This window comes from Amphiura filiformis, chromosome 6 (genome assembly GCF_039555335.1).
Source record: "Amphiura filiformis chromosome 6, Afil_fr2py, whole genome shotgun sequence".
NCBI classification, from domain to species: Eukaryota; Metazoa; Echinodermata; class Ophiuroidea; order Amphilepidida; family Amphiuridae; genus Amphiura; species Amphiura filiformis.
Genome location: NC_092633.1, coordinates 28,895,330 through 28,918,199, shown reverse-complemented (window position 1 = coordinate 28,918,199; position 22,870 = coordinate 28,895,330). Strand labels below are relative to the sequence as shown.

At 37.0% G+C, this 22,870-nt stretch overlaps 1 protein-coding gene across 3 annotated transcripts; it reads right to left on the bottom strand.

The window, feature by feature from the left end:
- Window positions 1–4,989: 4,989 nt before the first annotated feature.
- On the bottom strand, window positions 4,990–12,409 carry LOC140155232 (neutral cholesterol ester hydrolase 1-like). Of its 3 annotated transcripts, XM_072177985.1 has the most exons (5): window positions 12,368–12,409; window positions 12,057–12,098; window positions 9,806–9,989; window positions 8,981–9,044; window positions 4,990–5,903 (listed from the first exon to the last, which is right to left on the bottom strand). In XM_072177985.1, exons 2-5 carry the CDS (start codon window positions 12,087–12,089, stop codon window positions 5,096–5,098), a joined length of 1,089 nt encoding a protein of 362 aa, XP_072034086.1. In that variant the 5' UTR covers window positions 12,090–12,098; window positions 12,368–12,409; the 3' UTR covers window positions 4,990–5,095. The 3 variants fall into 3 exon arrangements, with proteins under 3 accessions (XP_072034086.1, XP_072034084.1, XP_072034085.1); XM_072177983.1 differs by lacking the exons at window positions 12,057–12,098; window positions 12,368–12,409 and adding an exon at window positions 12,200–12,343; XM_072177984.1 differs by lacking the exon at window positions 12,368–12,409 and having other exon boundaries at window positions 12,057–12,310.
- Between the last annotated feature and the right edge of the window lie 10,461 nt (window positions 12,410–22,870).

The window sequence follows — 22,870 nt, the reverse complement described above, 5'->3', positions numbered from 1 at the left end:
AAACATTTTTAAGCAAGTATTGCATTTTGGAAAAATTTGTAATTATAATACCAAAGCAAACCATTTTCGTAATTTGTTTTTTTATTCACAACTCAAGAACCACAAAACTGAACCAAAAATGATTGCAAATCTTTTTATTTCCTTGAAATGTTAGAAACATACATACTGTACATACAAAATTGCAAATTTTGGAAGACAAACTTGTTTACATACAGATCTTATCAAAAAGGATGTCACTCAATAAAGAGAAAGTAGACAGCTGAATCAGTTTGCCAATCATCCCATCCCTATACTTTCAACCACCAATTTTCTTAATTTGACTGGGTTATAAGTCATGTCATCTTTTGGTTTGTTCCCTTACATTGGAAACAGCTTGCCAGTACCAGGATAGATTGTACATGCTTACAGTAATATCTCCTGATGAAGGGCAGAGAACTCTCATGATTCATTTGTGAAACTCCAACTGTACCATGAGGGAGAGTAGAAGTCTGATGATACTAAAAATGCTACTACAGGTAAATGAAGTAATTCTTGGCCAAACTCGAACATTATGAACGCTAGTAGTGGCTCCGCGATAAACACACGCGCAGTTAGCTTTGTACAGAAGAACCCGCTTTACAGTGCATACACGCTAAGTACGCTACATGGACGTACGCGCATGTTCCAGCTTGGCCAAAAAATACTTAATTTTCCTGTAGATCACTACATGTGTCCGTGCTGAAGTTTGTTTGGCTTATAATTGGCAAAAGTGATTTGTTTTTTGTTACTGCACACATCAATAAAGGATGAACGCCCACTCGTGTAAATTCACATATTATAAAGCATGTGCCAGTCACACAATTCGCAACTAGCCTAAGTGCTGCACCCAACAACGTGTGGCAATACCCAAGTCTTATATTTTTCCGCCAATTATAAGCCAAACAAACTTTGTACAAGTATGGGGCCAATTTTACAGTGTTTCATCAAGGAAGAGTGTATTCTGAGATGAACAAAAGCTTTTAAGCAGCTGGTATGTTGAGTGAATGTGCAAATGCAGGACCAAAGGTCTGTCATGCCAAAGATGCATTATTCCACAGGTCTGCTAGTGTGTGTGTGCACTTTCAGATAAGCGAATATGTGTGTTTGCAACAGCAGACCTTCAGACAGCAGCTCTAACTGATTGTTTGTATGTACACAATGAATGTCCTCATTGTCTAGCTTAGGAATTCTGAACAAATTCACTAGATATATGCTATGATGACAAAATCTTTCACATTTTAACTGATACTAAGCTAGAAGTACATACACACAAGTAAATTTCCGATTGTGTCATGAATTATAAATAATAGCGACAGCTCATTGGCTAATCATTTACGTGATATGCACTAATGATGGCACATAATATCAGCTGTTTGTGAAAGATCCCTTGCAATTTGTGTGAAGATAATTGGAATAACAGTTCCCTAAGTTTTCTCTTGTATATCTTAGGTCTTGAATTTTAAATGCTGCAGGTGGGCTGCTCTGATAATATAAAGTACAGTAAAACCTCATTGTAACGAAATCTGATACAAGAAAAACCCTTTTATAAGGAAGTATTTTTCCAGAACCAAGATACAAAATTCTTTTGTTATTTATTGTTTTTACAACCCTGATATAACGAAATTTAGATACAAAGAACTAATTTCTCTGTCCCTGACAACTTCGTTATGAGTTTCCACTGTATTTTGAAGAGAGCTGTCAATTATTAATAACATTTGAATTGCAGTGCTTTTTAGTAGGAGAATTTTGAATCCCGTAGATTCGAATTCTTTTAGAGATCTGAGCTGCATGTATAAATCACTATCCATAAAACTTGGGCTCTGATAACTATTGAACTCAATGCACTCTAGAGAATTCAACAAAATCAGGAAATGCTCCAGAAACTACTCTTTTTTATCTTTGCACAAAACTGTTTCTTTTCTTTGGAAATCCTCAGCCATTTGGGAAATAACCTGAAGCAATTGTAACTTAATTTATGTGCCATAGTTTATGTCTAGATGACAAAGCAGTTCCCTCCCCAGTATTTTAGAATACATGTAGTTAGATTCAAGGCATCAACTTCTCCAGAGCCCCTTGTGTTGTCTTGATTAAATTTGTTATACCCCACTTATAACCTAAACCTATTGTATAAGAAAGTAAAACAATGTACTATTTTCCTAATTTACAATTTATCATTTTAAAGGCTTTCAGCAAATATACATGCACTAAGCTTATTCACAATAGCAGTTCTACATATGATATGCAACCTGAGTCGAGCCCAAGCCAAATGTGTCTCAGACTTCACAGTATTTTGCAAAGACCTTTTGCAAAAGGTCTTTGCAAAATACTGTAGAGCTGGTCTTGAACAAGAAACAAAAGGTATTTGCTTTATAAAAAGATGGCATTTTCAATATTTAAAACTTACACCATCAGACATAAACATTTTACTGTGTGAACTAAACTGTTTTTAAGAATTCCTTGGGTTTGTTTGTTTGCTTCATTGCTGCACTTCCAAGTGTAGAATGTCAAACCAGTGTGACCATCTTCTGGGCAAAGTCAACTTGAATTATTTTAAACAACATTTATACTTTGATCAACTCGTAATCGGCGGGAATTGTTAGGCTTTTACCACTTCGCCGAAAAAGTAGACCCACATTAAGAATGATAGTTGTCCTGTCTGTTCTATTTTGTGCATGTTAAATAAAGTAGACAAAGTATAGAACTTCAGTTAATTTGTGATGCTTCTGGCAAGATGTCCCGAGGCAATTCCCAAAAGAAAATAAATTGATATTAATCTGCGATGTTATATGGCCTGCCGATTACGAGCTGATCGAACTATAGTGCCATTTACAGTGATCTTGTAAATTGTTTGTTTGACTGTATCTTTACCTTTTGAACCACAGTGAATTTAGCTTCATGATATATTTTGTTTACTGTATTTAGTTGTACAAAATCAAAACTATATGTGGTAGATTCAGTGGGTGTTTGGAGAACTAACAGAATTATCTGAAATATTAGAACTAATAACAATTTAGCCACCACATCAAGTGGATTATTACAGTGAATGCAAGTGATAAGTGTAACTGTACTATGCATGTAAAGTTAATTTTTTATTACTTCCGTGGTCCATGTACGCACTGGTAAATTGCAATCCCGTAGGAGTGACAAGGTCGCCTACTACGTGCCGACAACCAATGGGTCAATCCACTTGTTGTCAAGTTGTTGATCAGCCAATCGGTGTTGATTGTTTATCTATTCTGTGTGTACGCTGGGCACACAGCTCGGACCACAGAAGTAATAAAAAATTAACTTTACATCTGCAGTGAAGTAATAAGTTTGCATTTAATGCAGCTGGTTGATCATAAATTGAGTTAAGTACATGGTACTGTATTTCATGATACAAACAATATATATGTACCATACAGTCCTCGATGCATTACAGTGCGCTAAAAAAATGAGTGTAACCACTTGAACTTTCTAAAGCTATTTAAGGCTCTCTAAAGTAATATATTTGTACATTTCATATTGTATACATGCAAGAAATAGTCTAGATAACCTACAAATATTACCATGAAGTTTTTCTGTTCTTTGCAGTAAGGCCTTGATTGATCAAATTGTCCTAAATGCTAAATCAAACATAACTTTCTCATAACTCAAGGCTAGGTATTCACCGTTTTCCTTGTACAAAACTGTCCTCTCCCCCCTTTTTTTATAATTAAATGCTGAGATTTTTAGGAACTAAAATATGTATCAGAATAATTTTTCTTATAGTACATGTATCGAATGTTTTTTGTAGTTTTTACAAACATTTCCTGGTTACCAATTATGAGAACAAAATACTGTCCCACTCAGCCCACAAGTATCATCAATTTATGTACATGTATAAACAGAGAAGATGTAATAAAGAGGAGGTTGATCAAGCTATCCTCAAACAAAATATGTGTGAGACCGCTCACTCAAAGTAAATGATGCATTACCCTATTTAACTGCTTTACAATAGAATACCACAATAGGGTTTGAACCCGGGATGGGTGTGATACACAAGTTGCAGCTAACTGCTTTTAGGGATAGGTCAGTGTGTGCATGTCATCATGCCATACACACCATGCATGCAGACCCTGTCATCTTGTCAGATTTCAGATAAAATGTTACTGAAGTTCCATGGCAAATTATAATTTTTGCTACTTGTTGCCACTTTCAGACTCTGTAATTTATGATAAAGAATGTTATCAATTATCAGAACATCTTTATTAGGTTGGCAGGAAATGACAGGAAAATGCATAAAATAATAAAATAGAAATGGACAACAATCATCACCTCTCTAAAAAATCCTAAAATTACTTCTTTAGAAATTTATATATTTACAAAAAACGGTGGATTTGGTGGGAAATTTTACAGCACTCGATTTCTTTCTTGTATTATCCTCATGTGGTATCCCATCCAAGCAGCAGGTCCTTAACTCACGCGTTTCATACTTTTTAACAAATTCTCTATAGAAACATTGGAAATATTTTCAATTCTGAAGTGAAAATTGGTCAACCATGGGCGGTCACACACATAACATCATAGGATTTTTCAAGTGGATGTCTAACTACTTGAGAATAAAGGACTATGAATAGATGCGAGAGGATTACCTACGGGATTATCTCAAGGATATAATTCTGTTGACCCTCCTCTTTATTACATCTTCTCTGGTATAAATAATAAGCTTGCCTACATTTGGACATGTATAGTCAATTTACCTTCTAAATTCCTTGTTTGTAACTTGTGGTTTGTAAATTTTATTCTACTTTAGCAATTCTTGAAGATTTGTACATGTACGATGCTAGTTGTTTGATTGACAAATAAACAGTGTCTATTAGGAACTAAGTTGTATCTCATTTTCATTTTGTGTTTTGAAAAAATAGTTATTAAAATTAAGTAACAAGCTTTATCAGGCACACATGTGGGAAAATATTGAGTAAAGTTTCTTTTTACCTGGTATATGTGCTAGTGCCACCAATAATTGCAGGCCAAAATGATGCACACCATATAAATTTTTAATTTTGGCAGTCCTGGCTTATTTCAGTAATGGCATCACAAACTTGAAACAAAGTTATCAAGTTTTCAAAGTGTTCTCTATAAAAGCAAACAGTTTTTGTCTACTCCTTACGCCAGCTTTCACAGCGAATGGCCCAGTAGCACTATATATTGACATTGCATGAATGCCATCATCATTATGTACCCAGGTAACCTTCACACCAGCTGCTTCCAATCTTTTCACATAAAATATCCCATCATCACGAAGAACATCATAAGTACAGGTGACAATGTATGCCTCTGGAATACCCTTCAGTGAACCATCACGCATCAAGGGGGCAAAGCTTGGATCAAGAAGTTGTGTTTTTAATGTCTCGTACAAGTCCTCATCACCAAAGTCTGTTGATGATGGTGCAACATAGGGGGGAATCTTGAATCGTTCTGGTATATTATCATGAGATAATACTTTTTGAAATAAATCTGACTTCTTGGCTGCTGGTGATGTGTGCATATTTGTGGCAAATACCTCTTGTAGTTGAGCACTCCCAGTAAGGTACTCCACCCAACTTGCAACCACTACTTCCTTTTGAAGCAAGGCAGTTTCATATTCCCCATACTGTTGGTAAGCAGGTGTGTTGAAATCCATAGCTTGGAGCATTGGGCAAATCAAAATGTGTGCTCTCAATTTTGGTACATGTTGATACATTGGATCCAATGTTATCCTTTGTGTAACACCTGCTGCTAAGTTCCCACCAGCACTCTCACCCATGATGATAACCTTTGTACTGTCTACATTGTAATCTTTGGTGTGATTCAGAAACCAGACTACGGCTTTGGTACAATCATCAATGGCAGCAGGAAATAAGGCTTCTGTTGACAATCTGTAGCTAATAAGAAAATATGAAATGCAAAAAAAAAATTAATTAAAAATTGCCATTGTGTGTTTACCAGGGTTGTTGAATAAATTTCCATGTTATTTGTCCAAAATACTCGCATGGATCATTTTCCATGTGTTTTGCAGGCTAAAAAGTACAATTTCCCTATTTTGGTGCTGGTTGGAAAGTCCTCATATTCCCTTCAGTTGGTCAGCCTGAGTGATGGTTACTAGTTACTACTGACTGGCACCAACCAGTATTACAAACAATATCAGGTTTTTATTAAATTATTATGTATAGGATAATGGCCAAGGATTAGAACGTGAGTGGCTAAGAATGGCCGTGGGCCGGAGGCCCTAGGCCATTCTTAGCCACTCACGCTCTAATCCGCGACCATTAACCGACTTAATACACACTTATGACGTCGCTATTGTTTTACCGCTCCATTATTTTCCACGAATGGAGTGTTATTGAAATTTGATGCTCTTTACAAATTGATCAATTGCTCACACTGAATACACTATCAAATACACTAATAGAATGATCGTACTAGGTGCGGGTGAAAAATACACGGACTCAGCTTTATGTAGAATTACCCATCATATCACGATCCAGGTGTTTAGTTTAAATCATCCGTAACCACGTTCTTGAATTATAAAGATCTAAAATGTTTGTTACCCAAATTGAATAAACGTAGATTCGTAAAATCATTAAAGTGATTAGAAGTACAATCAATAGTTCTTTATGCCCACTTCTAATGTGTTAACTATTGACATGATTGAAGTAGTTGCGCTTAGGTCTGTATTTTGCATAATAAAGAAAATTGGCAAACTGGTCATAGGTTAATATGAAATAGTTAAATGCAGATCATTGCAGTTTTGTACCTCAAGAAATTAAAGGTAGACCTGCCGCTATCATGAGCAATGATATTCTTCTCTATGAATCGAGTGTTCGATTTTGGACAACCTTGCAATTATGGACACTATTTATTTATCTTGGATACTAGTAATTATAATTTGTGATGGAATCATTCCGAGGATATATATCGTTGATTCGCAGCAAGGACCTAAATCAGGTATGATTCTACTTTAAGCCAAGTAAGGTACGAAAATTTTAAATGTGTAAACTTAGTTTTATTTGGTTGGCCTTATTGCAACCCATTTTACCTAGGCCTATTATGTCCCTGAACTTCGGCGGCAAAAAAACAACAAACAAACTTACGCCGCTTCCTACGCTGAAATAAAAGCTCAACTTCCAGTCCCCTCCGAAATCAACTGGAGCGTCCCTAACATTATAATATTTAATTATCGGATAGGCCTACTGATCGATGTAAGTAAATATTCAAACATGCCAAAATACTATCAGATGAAACATCAGGTGTACTAAAGTGAAATAAAAATTATACCGAAAATAGACCTACTGTGGCTTTTATCATTATTAAACATGCCCAAAGCAAACGATTTAAAAATAAACAGATACGTACATAGGCCTAAATACATGATACATAATGTGTATTATGTAGCAATGTTGCCCAAAATGTAACAAATTAAACGTTGGTCCCAAGCCACTGAAAACGTATAAAAATATAAAGAACAAAAAAATGATATAAAAAACACTAAGCGTGAAAGAAAGGTCCAAATAATTTAAAGTTACGGGCTTACTAAGTTAAGCCTAAATAAGCATTTTCCACCAAAGTGAGGGTAAAAACACATCTTGCATAATAAGTATATACAACTTTTAACCTGCCCGATATGATCTTGCCTTACTTTTCACAGATTGCATTGTAAATTTATGTTTAAGGGCTCGGATAGCGACGTTTTCACGTGTAGGCCTATATAATATATTTGAGGGACCTGAGAGCAAATCAGACACATCGAATTGGATTTTGAACACGAGGAATGTCCTTCTGATATCAAATAATTCTGATTTTTATTAAATTCGCGACATATACATTACACATTTTATGGCAAATTATTAAAAATTGTAAATTGTAAAAAAGTAAATTGTATAAATCTAACGATATGCACCTAAAGATTATGAAGTTGGGATGAACAGCTGTCCATCATATGAAAATTTTGACCTTCATTATTACAGATTTTTTCCTCAAAACACTAAAATGTAGGTCTTTTTTGGAAAAAATGTTTATGTTCAATATGATAGTTCAAAATTTTCAATTCGGCTTTTCATCCCAGCTAGGCCTACATAGGCCTACAGTTTCATTACATATCATTTATTAGATTTATAAAGTTTACTTCGAGGACTGTTAAATTAAAAATATGACATTTTAATAATTTGCCATAAAATTTGTATTATATCACGAATTTCACAAAATCAAAATTATTATTTTTTTTATATCAGAAGGACAATCCTCGTATTCAGCATGTAATTCGATATGTCTGATGTGCTCTCATGTCCCATAACAATAATGTGCAAATGTTGCTATCCGCTTCCTTAATTTATTGTATTAATGAAAATCATAGTTTTGTTGTTTTTCGTATCATTGTTTTGCATGAATGAAGTGATGATAACAATACTGCACTTTACGCAAATACATGCTTTTCGAAAGTGCAATTGTTATTAACACTACATTCGTAAATGCCAGTACTTTTTCCCTGAAAAGTATTTGCTTTTCAGAAAAAGAGAAAGGCATTTACTGAATGGCGTGTTATTGTAATCATCGCTCCATTCGTGGAAAATAATGGAGCGGTAAAACAATAGCGCGACGTCATAGGTGTGTATTAATTCCTCAGATTTCATGAAAAAATGTTTTGATATTAATTATTAGACCTAGTACATGAATTCTAAATTTGAATATACTATTTTACCTAATCGGGGCTCTGGGTGCTTCAAAGTCATTTCTAAGAGTGCTTATTGCTATTTTATAATTTAATTGTTTGCTATGTAATCACCAGAAAACCAGATGGGGAATGCTTATAGGCTGAAGTTAGAAAATCCAAATAAGGCCCTAATATAAAAGGAGGGGTGCTAATTTGTGGTACTTTTCTTGACTTTGGTTCAAGTCTTCTAGTGACCTTTGTCATTTTCTACCAAATTTGATTAGAAATACTAACTGTCATGTAAATACTTACTCAATAGAGATCACAACTATGTCAAGTTTGGTTGCCAAATCATCTGTGAAGGGGTGCAATGTATCTGCAGAAAGTAAAAAAAAAGTAAAGGAGTTAAACCTTACAGGATGGAGTGTCCATCTCTCTTTCATTAACGATTAGGCTAGACTCCAATGAAATGTTGCTGTGGGGGGATTTCCACACCTTCTCCACCACGAGTCTGTTACCTTCCCCGTGCCTGGACGCAAAGTTCCCGGAACCACCGCTAGGTGGCAGCACACGACAAAAGCTTTGATGGAACACCTCAATTACTTTCATATGCAAAAATCAGGTAATGCTCTGAGATGCCCGGCATATCTATATGATGTATCCACAATTTTGACATTGTAGCGCATGGAATGCCTTAGAATGGTTTCAAAAGGGTTGGAAACACTGATAAATATATGAAACAGCATAGATATGGGCCAAAAAGGGCACTTAATCGACAGATCTAATAGACCTGTGACGTCACAGGTCTATACATGTACAGGTAGCCGGGTATAGCCCCCTTCATCTGGCCAGACGCCACCAACGGCATCTATCTGTAGTTCCGAAAAAACTCTGGGTGGCAAATTAAGTAATCAAGATGAAGTGGAAAATTTGTTAAAATACAAGACTTCCTTTCAGAAACTTTTCATGACACCTTAAAGCAACATTCACCCTACTACACACAACAAAAACACCCACTAAACAAGAGATCTTTATATTTTTGTTTTCCCAATTCCCAAACCAAGATTTGGCAAAAAAGGGTACTTTTTTGTCAAATTTAAAAGTCCTGATCTGTGAGAACTGAGAAATTGTACTTACCAACACTCAAACAGCGAAAGCCGCCACCATGCATGTAGAAAACAGCAGGTTGTTGTGAGTCTGCGGTTTTAGGAGGCTCATAGATTCTCACTGGTACTCCATCAAACTGGGTGTTGGTGATTTTCCGATCAGATGGGCCATACCTCTTAGCTAGAACATCAAACAGATTTTGGCCAAATAAACCCTGCAAATAAATACACACCACAGTCAAAAACTAAATCTAAAAACATTTCAGTGAGTCAAGTCCACCTAGTCTGAGGCAAAGTTCTTGAGCAGGGCCGGATTTACCTTTTACTGACCCCTGGACACCGCAACATGATTGGTCCCTGGCTCTTCGGATTGACATATGTGACATGATCAAGGGGAATGAGTCACATGTCGACCCTAGTCAAAAATGAGCTTTACACATGTTTCTAAAAAGGACATTTAGAGCTTTCAGAAACTGAAAACCCCATGTTGAAACAACTTTTCTTTGCAAAGTTAGGTCAATTTATCAATCGCTGAAAACAGTATAAAACAAAAGAATTTTAACACTTTCTTTGCTAATATCTCAAAATCAATATTAGCGACATCCGACTCATTCCCCTTGTCACATATGTAACACAATCTGGTCCATGGGGGCCAAAGGAGGCATTTTTGAAAATTGAGTTACTGTAATTTACATTACACATACAATAGGCTATCATTTACTGAAAACACCAAAGGTCTAGCATACTTTGTTCTAAAGTTATGAAGTTTTTTTTTTTTTTTTTTCTTATGTATTTTATTGTTTCTACTCCATATTTTTTTACCTTGATGATCTCAGTTTAAAATTTGCCACCTTTGGCCCCCATGGACCAGATTATGTCACATATTACATCACCCCAGTACTCCTGTAACTAAGTTTTACAAGAATTCTTGCTTTGAGTTACTTGTGGTATCCTCAAATGACTTTACCAGGACAAATAAGTACGAAAAATTTGCAATTTTAATGCTAAAATGGGGCAAAATTAGAACACTTGAATTCATTGAACTCCCTGTACTCATTACAAGCATTTAAAAAATAATATTATTGTAAAAAGGATAGAAGAGTCTAGTTGTTGGGACAATACCATCAATTGAGCAACCTATCGTATTCATAACAGTGTTGAAATCGGTCGATAGCGAGGACATTTCTACTCCACTGAAATTTGTCATAGGTTTGTGTTTTTAAAAGAAAAGCTGTGAATTGAATTCTCTCTCTAAGAACAAATGTACTTGGCATGGCATTGTAGACCTTATTCGAGAACTCTAGCTTAAAATCTATACATGATACTTATGGTTTTTGGTACGGTAGATCAACATTGTTATTTGCAATGCATGTTAATAAATATTCTGTTGATTAAATTGGATGATACATTAGGCGGAGGCGCCATATTTAACGTTAGCTTTGGACATTTAATTATTTTATTGATTTTCCACCCGGGTAAGTCGGGTGGAAATTAAAATAAGTCAAAATTGTCATCCTTGCCAAATAGGAAAGTAAGTGTCTGTATGGCACTGAATTGCTTCCAGCTGATTTATTCCTTGCTTTGTGAAACGGTGCCATACAGGAGAATAGTAATCCAGAATTGGATGAACCAGTGTTTTGTATGACATATCTTTGCTTTGCCTTGGGTATGAGTATAAGTTAATTTTTATGAAGGAATCCCAGAAGAATTCCAGTGATCAATTTCGACTAGATTTAGACAGGAATTTTGATAGGCTTGGACTCTAGCCTCAAATGTGAAGCTATCAGTGAGCATATTTGAAGCTAGATTTTTCGAGTAATGTAGACCTGTACAGGATGAAGACATTAAATTGTATGATGATGATATATGATTGATATGATTACAGTCATACATTGCACCACATCACAAAACTTATTATACAATGATTGTACAACCTAATCCTTGCTCTAGAAGTCTAGCCACAAATTTGCTCACCGATGAGCTTCACATTCGAGGCTAGAGACCGTTGCATTGGAAATCTATTCACTAAAGCATGACACTGTGTAAAGCAATGGAAGTTCAGTAGTAACAGCCGATCACGACCGGCGATCGCATCAAAAATGTTGCTAAAATTGCACTTCAACAAAATTTTGGACTTTTCAAAATAGGCACAGAATGAATAACATCCGTTACAAAAAATGTCACCGCTGATGGACCGAAAAACGATAGCAACATACTCTAGCATCGAATGCGCAACTATATACTATCATGTGCAAATTCGAAACCTAACCCCCAATACTTACCGCAATACGATAGGAAACAACGTTGAGTCTCATCAACCAAAGCTGAGGCAACCCAGGAGGAACAGGCAAGGTCCATGCATAAAGTAACACACCACAAGCACCAACAAAGAAAACAAGCAAGGTCACAAAAACAATAAGCTTACTGTAACTATTGCACTGGCTGGACAATAACTGACAATCAAAACGAAAAGTGCGACAACTATCATGCCCAGCCAAAAGTAGCTACCCTCTTTCCCAAAACGTATCATTTTTGATATTATATTATTGTAATAAAGCTGTAATATAATACAAAATGTAGTATTTCTGTGTACTTGTAGTCCCGGCTTGTAGTATCAAATCAGCTGTTTTATCATGCTAGCTATGGACAGCTGTCGTAAAACAGCTCTGTATGGGCGCACACCACTATATAAAATAAACATCCAATTTAAAATGTACGTGAAAATTCAAGAAAGTAAGATTGTTTTTCTACCCCCATGTTATAGGGACCGGGACTGCAATAATTATGAGCCGGGGGGGTAAAATTTTCAGATGGCGTGCCAAAAATTGCTTGCCCCCCCCCTCGGCCTGCCAAAGATTGCTTCCCCCCCCCCCGGTCTGCCAAAAACTTTGACCCCCCCTTAACAGATGCCATATTTTTGGGATCCCAATTTGCAAATGGTCTAGATAATGTTACGAGCATAGCGAGTGGGAAAATTTGCATATTTAAGCATTTCCGTAGGCCTACTGTTTAAAAGGCACCCCTTGAATGTGCCGAAATTGCTCCCCCCCAGCTTGCCAAAAATTGCTTGCCCCTCCTTCAACAGTTTGCCAAAATTTCTCCCCCCATCATAGTACTCTCCCACCAGGGCTCATATTGCACAGGCCCTTAAACAATAATTTTAATATTTTGATTGCACCGATGTCTTAGGGCCTAAATAAAGATACAATTTTTATTTAAATTTGACTTTTTGAACAAGTTAAAGACAAACTTGAAAGATACAAACGCCTGAACTGCATCCCGAATTTCAGCCGACACTCACACTTCCTTACCAGCTCCGGCCATTATTGTTCTGAGAAAATATCACCCACGAATGAATATTCAATTTGAAACATTCTATCGTTTTTATCAACAAAACCAAGAGTCACTTGACTCAAATTTAGTACTAGTGGTTTCGACACCAATGATGTACATCTCGCATATAGGCGCTATTTTTTTGCCGAGACCTATAAAGGCGGAAGGATTTAGTGTTGTGCACCCGTATATCTAAATATCTAGCATGCTTTTATTAGTTTTTGACCGCCACTTATGGTCTTGGACCATAAGCAACAAATTACAGAGGCGCTATTAGGCCTGGTGCAATTTCACATCATTAATATCTTTGTCTCATATCCTTGATCCGGGGTGTTGAATTATATAGGGGAGGGAAAGATTATTTGACAGGCCAAAGGGGGGGGGGGGGAGCTTTTGCAGGTCATATTATGCTGCCAATAATTATGCGTACCCCCAAAAAACCTTTGCACCCCTCCTTTGATGTGTAAAAAATACTCCCCCCCCCCCCTTTTTACACATGCAAGATTTGTGAACCCAAATTTAAAACCTAAACTTGTCTTATCATACAATGTGAGCATGGCGAGCAGGACATTTCGTATAGGCCTATTGAAGGTTGGGTGTTCATTTTTTTCCTACACCCTTTTAGGACCGGACGTAGACTAATATAAAAGCAGTGCCCAAAATATATGTGCCAAAAATCACTTGCCCCCCTCCCCACTTTCGACCTGCCAAAATGCTTGTCCCTCCCCTTTTGGCATGCCAAAAATCTTTGACCCCCCCTATAATTCACCACCCCGGTCGTGTACACAACCGGTAGGCCTACACATTATGATTATTGCACCACCCTATGGGGCAAAGATTTTTTGGCAGGCCAAAAGTGGGTCCCCAATCTGGCATGTGTAAGAGGGGCCACACTATTAGACCCCCTTTTTCTGAAAGTCTACACCCAATGACCACTTTTTTACTGTCCACCCGGCACCCCTTTTACCTTTTGTGGCAATATTAGCTTCAACATTGCAACGTTTTGCAAAATTTTACACGTATTTGTCATGTTTAGCAGCTTTATAGCATTTAAACATGTTTACAGTGTTACAAATCGAGAACAAGGTGGTGTCTAGAATTGTGTTTAATCTCTAAACACTGTTTTTGCATGAAAAGTGTTGGTTTTACCCATAGGCGTAGATCCCGGGGGATAGGGGGGGGGGATAAATCCCCCCAATATTTTGCCAGGGGGTGGTCCATACAATCATCATGGCCCCCTCAATGTTAGTTCTAATGTTGACGCCTGAATATGTGTCTCTGACCAAATTTACCTCATATTTGCCCATATTTATTAGCCCCAAAAGTGCCAATTTTCTCGCGCTTTGCGCGCATTTATTCTATCTACTTTTGCACCACATTTAATCAGTTTAGCTCCAAAATAGGAAAATTTTTCGCGCGCTTCGCGTGCATTTGTACCATAAACTTATCACTCGCCAAAAGGTCACAGCTGTGATTCACTAGACTTCAAGATTTGTTTCCAACCCCCCCCCCCTCCTGTCAAAAAGAAATCTATACGCCACTGGTTTACCTGATGGTTAAGGTTAGCAACTATTTTAAATTGTTGCGATTTGGTAGTTCACAGCATCTTGCGAATGGTAGCGAGGTTTGGCATAAATTGAAGTGCTCAATTCATAGCGAGCGTGTAGAAGAATCCAAATATCACTTACTTTGGTAGATCCTGTGGTTCTTGAGTTATGTTTTTAAAAGGGCTCAAACAACAACACTTTTTCAAAACGTACATAACTCATTAGCAACAATAAATATATGATTTGTATAATGCACTATTGCAAAACATCAAAGTGTTATTTTCACTAATAATAATAATATATTGATTTAGATAATGAGAATCGATTTTTTGGTTGCTTCGACCTATGATACCTCGTCCACCCTTAAGTTGGCAATTTCTGAAAATGAAGAAGTTTAAGAAATAAAATTTGATTTATATGGACTGTTTTTATCTGAGAAAAACAGTTTATCAGTCTCAGATCAGAATCAGAAAATTTGAAAAAAAAAATCTGTTTTATATTCTAAAACAAGCTCAATCTGACGGCACCCCTGGAAATCACTTAGGCTGCACTTATCAAGTTAACTGTTGATCAGAGCTCCGTAAAAACTTTGTTTGTCAAAAGAAAAACTCAGTGTATCTGAGTCATACTTATTTATCTGAGAAACACACTTTTCAGATAATCAGAAGCTATCAGAAAAAGGGTCTTGAACTTCAAACTAAATTTATCTGAGAAAAACATTGTTATCACTAAAAAACATGTTTAGGCCTATCATTATCAGGATCAGAAAAACTGTGCTTTAAGGTCTATCTGAGAAAAACTATGTTCATCTGACACAAATTCTGAGAAAAACACTGCAAGATGATAAAATTTGTTTATTAAGATCAGAAAAACTCAGTAGGCCTGTCGGTGCACTGTTCAAAGCTTACCGTAGGCCCTATATGCCGTATGCCTCCAAACTCTGTTTAGCCTACCATAAAAAATCAATAAAAAAAATCAGGAAAACGTTTTTTTTTTCTGAGAGTGAGATTTAAGAAAAACTCAAATCATAAAAACTCACTTTTCAGAAAACTGTTTTTTAGAAAATTTAGGGCCCATAGGTCTAGGCTATGGAAAAAAGGGCAGTTTATTGACAGTTTAATTGATTGTTCTTAAAAACGTTGTTTTTCACTAGAAAACTTGTAGAAAAGTAGAAAATTGGGTATACCACTCCAGAATAGCTCAGAATCTTTAATAAAACCATAGACCCTGGAAGATACCCAGGGTCTAATGATAAAACCATGATTTTTTTCCACCTGACTTTTGGCCTGGGATTTTTTAAATAGCGCCCTCAATTTTGCAGTTGATGTAAACAATCCCCCCACACACCTGCTACAGTTATCAACTGATGATGATGATGATGTTTTGGTTGGATGTTGCAGATCATCCTCAATGAATGTAAAATTGGTCTCCAAGAGAGATTGTCATCAATTATTCTGTGATCAGGTAAGTCCTATATATTCTAATTTACCACAATTTCGAGCGCTACATGCATTAATTTGCTCATTTCAGGAAAGAGAAGAATAAACGACTTGTTCGTTGAGGAGCAGAATTCTTCAGCTTGCCAGGACAGGTGACGTAATAAGCTTAAAAGTAATCATATCATTTTTGTGTTGGTGGGGTGGTGTTCTCCACTACACTAGTACTGTTTGTGATTGGTGTTTTTCTCCATTCTCACAGTTTTTTGATAAAGGGAATAATTGTGGCTGAAGGTGATCATGATGAGATTGAAGATGGTGCATGGTGGGAAAAAATGTCTAATTCTAAATTCCAGGTCTAAATACCAGGTCCAATATCTCAACTGACTTCCTGTTTCATTGCAGCTACGTGCAAGCATTTTTACTGGTAGTGGTAGATTATACGGTTTACATGATGTACGCATTAAATTTTGTGACAAAACGTTTAATTTACCAAAGTTTCATTGTAGGGGAGAGCGGGGAGTGTTCGCCCTAGGGGCAGGTTCGCCCACCCCTTGTTTCTCAGCACTACGGCTATCGGTGGATTTGGTGATGGCAAAATTATATGACATAGGTCATTATAAACTTCTCATATTAGCTACGCGACATATAGGGACGTGTTCATCGAACTGCAGCCAAAACAAAAAAATTACACCAAAACGTAATTTTTTGTTGCATTAATAATGTTGTATTATCATTGATACATAAATACAGATGGTTTTAATGGAAATCTGTGTTGGGAACATATGGGATTTCTCAAAGATTTAATGCAGTTATAAACTCCTTATTCGATTTGTATTTTGCATACCCTGAAGAAAATACAAAAATGTGTACAAAGGCACGTTAAGCCCTTTTGAGGATAGGGCATGTTCGCCCTATATCTTCCCCGGGCGGACTTACCCCAAACTGGAGGGCGGACCTGCCCCTCAGCGTATTATGCAAAATATTGATAATTATACCATTAAACAAGGTAAAACTACTGAAAAGCATGTTTTTTAAAGTTATGTGGTATCAGTATTATACTTATACCACCGTTTATGTCCTAATCCATAATCTCCCGAAGTTGTAAACATGATACGTTTAAGCTCACTTTGGACCCCTACATTTTACCATGACCCGACCCCTGCAACAAATTTAGTGACTCCCCAGAAGAGAATGAATGCCCTGTATACTCTTGCTAAATGTTTGCATTGAATATGTTATTGTTATGCAATGTTTAAATCTTTTTTTGTGATTAGGGTGAACTTACCCCACCATATGGGCGAACCTGCCCCAATATGGGGCAAGTTCGCCACTTTGCAAAACGTTTTTGTTTGCTCTATCCTGTTGCTATTGTAAGGCCTATAGTTCTGGGATTGTGGTCGTATATAGCTAAGATATAGGGCTTTCACATGGGCTAATCAGGTCATCCCTAACCTTAAAATTGACATCGCTAGGCTGGTCAGAAAAAAATAGGGCGAACACTCCCCGCTCTCCCCTACCGTTAAATATCACACTGGGCAGCATGCAGTCAACTTGAATTCAGTTGTTGCCCATTCATGCCATTCACGAATCCTTTTACATGTAGTTCTGCAGATTAATCAACTTAGGTCACAAATAATTGAATTGGGAACTATACCCCAGCTATATAACCGGTAGCCATGTGTTGTGAACTTTATCTATAAGGTATTTGTTGTTGTTTCGTCTCGGTGAAGTTGAAGGACGTACGGTACTAGTTAGGTCACACGTTTTAAACTCGCCACCCAAAAAGGGTGGAGATGTTACGCTTTTTGGTATCAAGCTGCATTTAATCTCATATATTTTCATAATTACAAAAGCTAGATCAATGCATGTGGTCTCATTTGAAAGCTTTATTATTATGTCATATTCCTGCAAAGTGGCATTGCCATAGTCCATCCAGAAGTGAAGATATAACTTTTTGTAGCTTGAAGTACAGGGGTTGAGGCGGTGGCGGCGCTGGCGGTGGCGGCGCCGCCTGTACAAACTATATGGGAAATTGACATTTTTAGTACTATTTTTGCAGAAACATTGATATTTTTGTCAAATCTTTGTGTATGGCTATAAATTTGGTACCAAAAGAAAGCTGATATATTCTACTTAATTGTTTTATGATTGACAAGTAGGTAAATGAATGTATAGTATGGACAAACTGGGTGATAATAAAGAAAATAATAATAACAAAGTGATTTTGTGACAATTATAAACTTGTAAATCGGTAGGAAAAATTATTTTAAAAATAATATTTCATGCCCATTGATTTATTTTATTTTAAAAAGCCAAATAATGTTAACTGTTGGGCCTATATATACTTTCCAGTAATTAAGAGTGTCACTTTTTTGTTTATTTTAAGTCAATTAATGTCAGCATGATGCTAATGACCTTTTTGCATCCAAAATATATCAGTAAATCCATGAAAATGAAGATGAATTTGGACTTCAAGATCAGTATCCTCCAGGAACTAAGCTTAAGGTCATTACTGGATACTAAAAAAGTACTACATGGATCTGCACAACATTCATTCAGGCAATCCACATTGCTATAAAGCCAATCCTAAAGCCAATTGATGCTATCATACCTAAAGACTGTGTATCATATTGATCATGAATATTTTTGAATCAAAACATGCCATCGATGCTTCGGACATTACACAACCTGCATGGACTATGTGGATGTAATGTGTGCAATTGCACTCTTTAGATACTTTTTACATAATTTATGTTCTTAAAATCCTAATATTTGTGTATGTATGTTTGAAAGAATCAGCCTGTTTTCATGGGACATGTAGATAAATCTCCAGGGCCCTGCATCTTTTTAAAAGGTGCATTGCCATTGACACATTTAATTACTCGGTAAACGCAAGTTGTTTCAGGTATGTTAATGCTTTTTAAGTAAATTATGATGACTTGTTTCAATTATTCTTGCTGCCTGCCACAAAAGCATGTTGGAATGTGTAATAGTTGGTCTGATATAAATTTTGGGGTGATAATGGGCAATTAAGACACTTACATGTATACATGGACTCTGTGAGAAGATTAAATTTCCGATTATAATTTTGCACCAAAGGTGGATGGAAATATTTATTTTGGGTGATTCATGAACCCCATGCAATTTTATATTGTGTAAGGGCCTAAGTGTGCTCTGCAAGAAAATAGCATTATTTTTGCTATAGGGTTACCACAGAAAATGTTATTGTAAAAAACATTGAATGACTAAAAATATGAAAAAATTCACATTTCAGTCAATGTTACCTTTTTATCTTACACCTAGTGTCAATTCTGAGTGCATATTTGGATTCCTTGGGCAATTTCCTTTCAGAAAATGTATACTTTTACTACCATAGGGGGTATACTTCAGCATATATGAATTTGTAAAGGCAAAATCATGTCGCGAAAGCAAAAATCACCATGTAACGCGAAAGGAGGCGACCTTAAAACGCACGTTGAACAACAACTTATAACAATGTATTCAATCTGATTTATGCTATCAAATTTGCATTAATTTTTAAAGCCCAGATACTTATCTGCTCATTGATTTGATACTCGACATTGTTCTCAGATTTAAAATGTTAAAAATTGCAAAAAGTAATTAGGATAACGAAGGCGCAGGTATTGGGATACAAAACAAAATAGAAGAACATACATGTGTACGGTACTAAAGTTTTTCAGTAAATTTCAAGGATCAATCTTCATCGTACATTGACATACTCATAATTAATAAACCCTATCATAGCGACACTTCACATTATAATTTTTGAAATCAAAAATCAAATTTATATATAAATTTCAGTAGCCCGGGCAAGTCCTAAAACCACTGCAATCCAAGCAATATTCTTGTAAAAAAAAATGGTGGCTGAAAATTTTATAATGTGTCATTCTCTATATCATAACAGCATATCAGCTAGGGACAATCCCATCAATGAATAGGCCTACATAATTTTTAGATGTGTTGGTTCCGCTTTAACAGTTCTTGACCTAGTAGTAGTAATACAGTAATAGTAAATATGGCAGGGTCCAGGGACAGAGGCCCAGTGAGTGAGTCCAGGAGTGAAGCCTCTCTGAAAATCCTTGGTTTATGAACACAATTTCAACACTTAGTGGCATCTGAAACCATTTATTTGTTGCTGCATACCTTGAGATGCACCCCTCTTTTGTAATATATTGCTGCAATGAAGCAATTTAGCATATGTGTGTTGCTGAGCTGCTGCATAACAATCACACATGAGTTCAAAGTCGCTCTAAACCAGTGGCGGCACCAGGAAATTTTTTCGGGGCAAAGTGAATTTCAGGGCAAAGTGAATTTCAGGGGGGGCAAAATCAACAAATTTTGCACAAAATTACTGCAAAAAGGTGAAATTTTTACTGGGGGAAAGAGTTCTGACTGGGGGCATTGGGGGCATCCCCCCCCACCGTGGCACCGCCACTGCTCCAAACTACTCCCAATTACAGAAAATACTAATGTTTTTGGATTAAAATTCTGTTTTACCAAATGAAACAGTTAAAGACTAATCCTTATAGGCCTACATTTGTATAGTTTCAACTCTCAAGTCAAATTTTGATTTGGGCAATACAATGTAAGGGCCAAAAAAAAAAAGATAATATAATCAGGCATGGCAGACCGGGGAGGTACTCAAGTTTGGTTTTGGTAGGGACGTGCCGCTGAGATTTTGGAAGTGGACCCATAAATATACCAATTTTTCAAGAAATTTGGACCCATTGATATACCAAAAGTCACAATTTTTGGCCGAATTTAACCAAAATTGCCTTAGTTTTTACAAATTTTCCCAAAATTTTGGGAAAATTTTGGCTAGATTAAAGGTCTGTAACCTGATCGACAGCATCATCCCCCCGATTTTTTTCATTGTTGATGAGGTTTTGGTATCACATAATAGATACTATTTTTCTCATTACTATCCTGAACACAGCTCGGTTTTTACAGGCTACCAGTTGTTCGCATTTTACACGACACTGGAGTTTTGGGTAGTCATAGAATGAAATCGAATAGATTCGGAAGACTTCACCCCTGCACCAATTCGTCCGCAAAAATACATCAAATAGGCCCCTAATGTCAAACTATAGATGGCGCTATAATGATATAAAACAAAAAACAAAAATAAAGAAATACATAAGAGGCGAAATAAATAAGGAAACATGACCTATATTGTCAAGCATGATACGAGGAATATGAAAAAAATTATGAGAGCACCTCCCCCATTAAAAAAATTAGTTAAAAATAAAACAAAGAAAATTTATCATAAATATGTGAAAATGTGCATCATCTATCTATCTATACTACTAAAATAATAGCCGGTCTCTGTCTGTCCGGCTATGCATTCTGCCGCGCTGCGACGCATCGATCCGATATTTGGGACATAGGTAGGTGCGGGGAAAAGCATGTTGACCGTGTGGTTTTGAAGGTCATCGGAGGTCAAGGTCAAAGGTCAAATTTTCAAACTTTGTCCGATCGGGCCCAAATTTGGTGGGTGGAATCCTTGATACGAGGGGAATATATGCCCGAAATAAAATCGAGGTCAACCGAGGTCAAAGGTCATTACGGAGGGGTCAAATTTCAAACTTTGTCCGATCGGGCTCAAACTTGGTGGGTCGAAACCTTCGTATGAGGGGAGCATGAAAAACATTATATGGAGGTCATCCGAGGTCAAAGGTCAAAGGTCATGGATTTCAAACTTTGTCCTATCGGGTTCAAACTTGGTGGGTGCAATCCTTGATACGAGGGAATATATGCATAAAACAAAATTGAGGTCAACCAGTGCTCTCACAGCATCAGGGCTCTCACAGCTGCAGGTGCACTAGTCTATACTATAATAATCATAAGCGTTATCTGTCTGTCTGTCTGTCCGGCTATGCGTTCCGCCGCGCTTCGACGCATCGTTCCTATATTTCACACATAGATGGGTATCGGGCGTGCGCTGTTTACCGGGTAGTTTTGAAGGTCATCGGAGGTCAAGGTCAAAGGTCAAAATTTCAAACTTTGTCCGATCGGGCCTAAACTTGGTGGGTGGAATCCTTGATAGGAGGGGAATATAATGCACAAAATAAAATTGAGGTCAACCGAGGTCAAAGGTCATTATGGAGGGGTCAAATTTCAAACTTTGTGTGATCGGGCTCAAACTTGGTTGGTCGAAACCTTCGTATGAGGGGAGCATGAAAAACATTATATGGAGGTCATCCGAGGTCAAAGGTCAAAGGTCATGGATTTCAAACTTTGTCCTATCGGGCTCAAACTTCGTGGGTAGAATCCTTGATACAAGGGGAATATATGCGCAAAACAAAATAAATTGAGGTCAAAGGTCATGTAGGGGCTAAATTTAAACATTGCCCTATTGGGCTTAAACTTGATAGGTGCAATCCTTCGTATGAGGGGAGCATGAAAAAAATTACACTGAGGTCATCCGAGGTCAAAGGTCATCTGGGGTCAAACAGTATCGCTATCATGCCAGTGCTCTCACAGCATCAGGGCTCAAACAGCTGCAGGTGCACTAGTACTACTAAAATAATAGCCGGTCTCTGTCTGTCCGGCTATGCGTTCTGCCGCGCTGCGACGCATCGATCCGATATTTGGGACATAGGTAGGTGCGGGGAAAAGCATGTTGACCGTGTGGTTTTGAAGGTCATCGGAGGTCAAGGTCAAAGGTCAAATTTTCCAACTTTGTCCGATCGGGCCCAAATTTGGTGGGTGGAATCCTTGATACGAGGGGAATATATGCCCGAAATAAAATCGAGG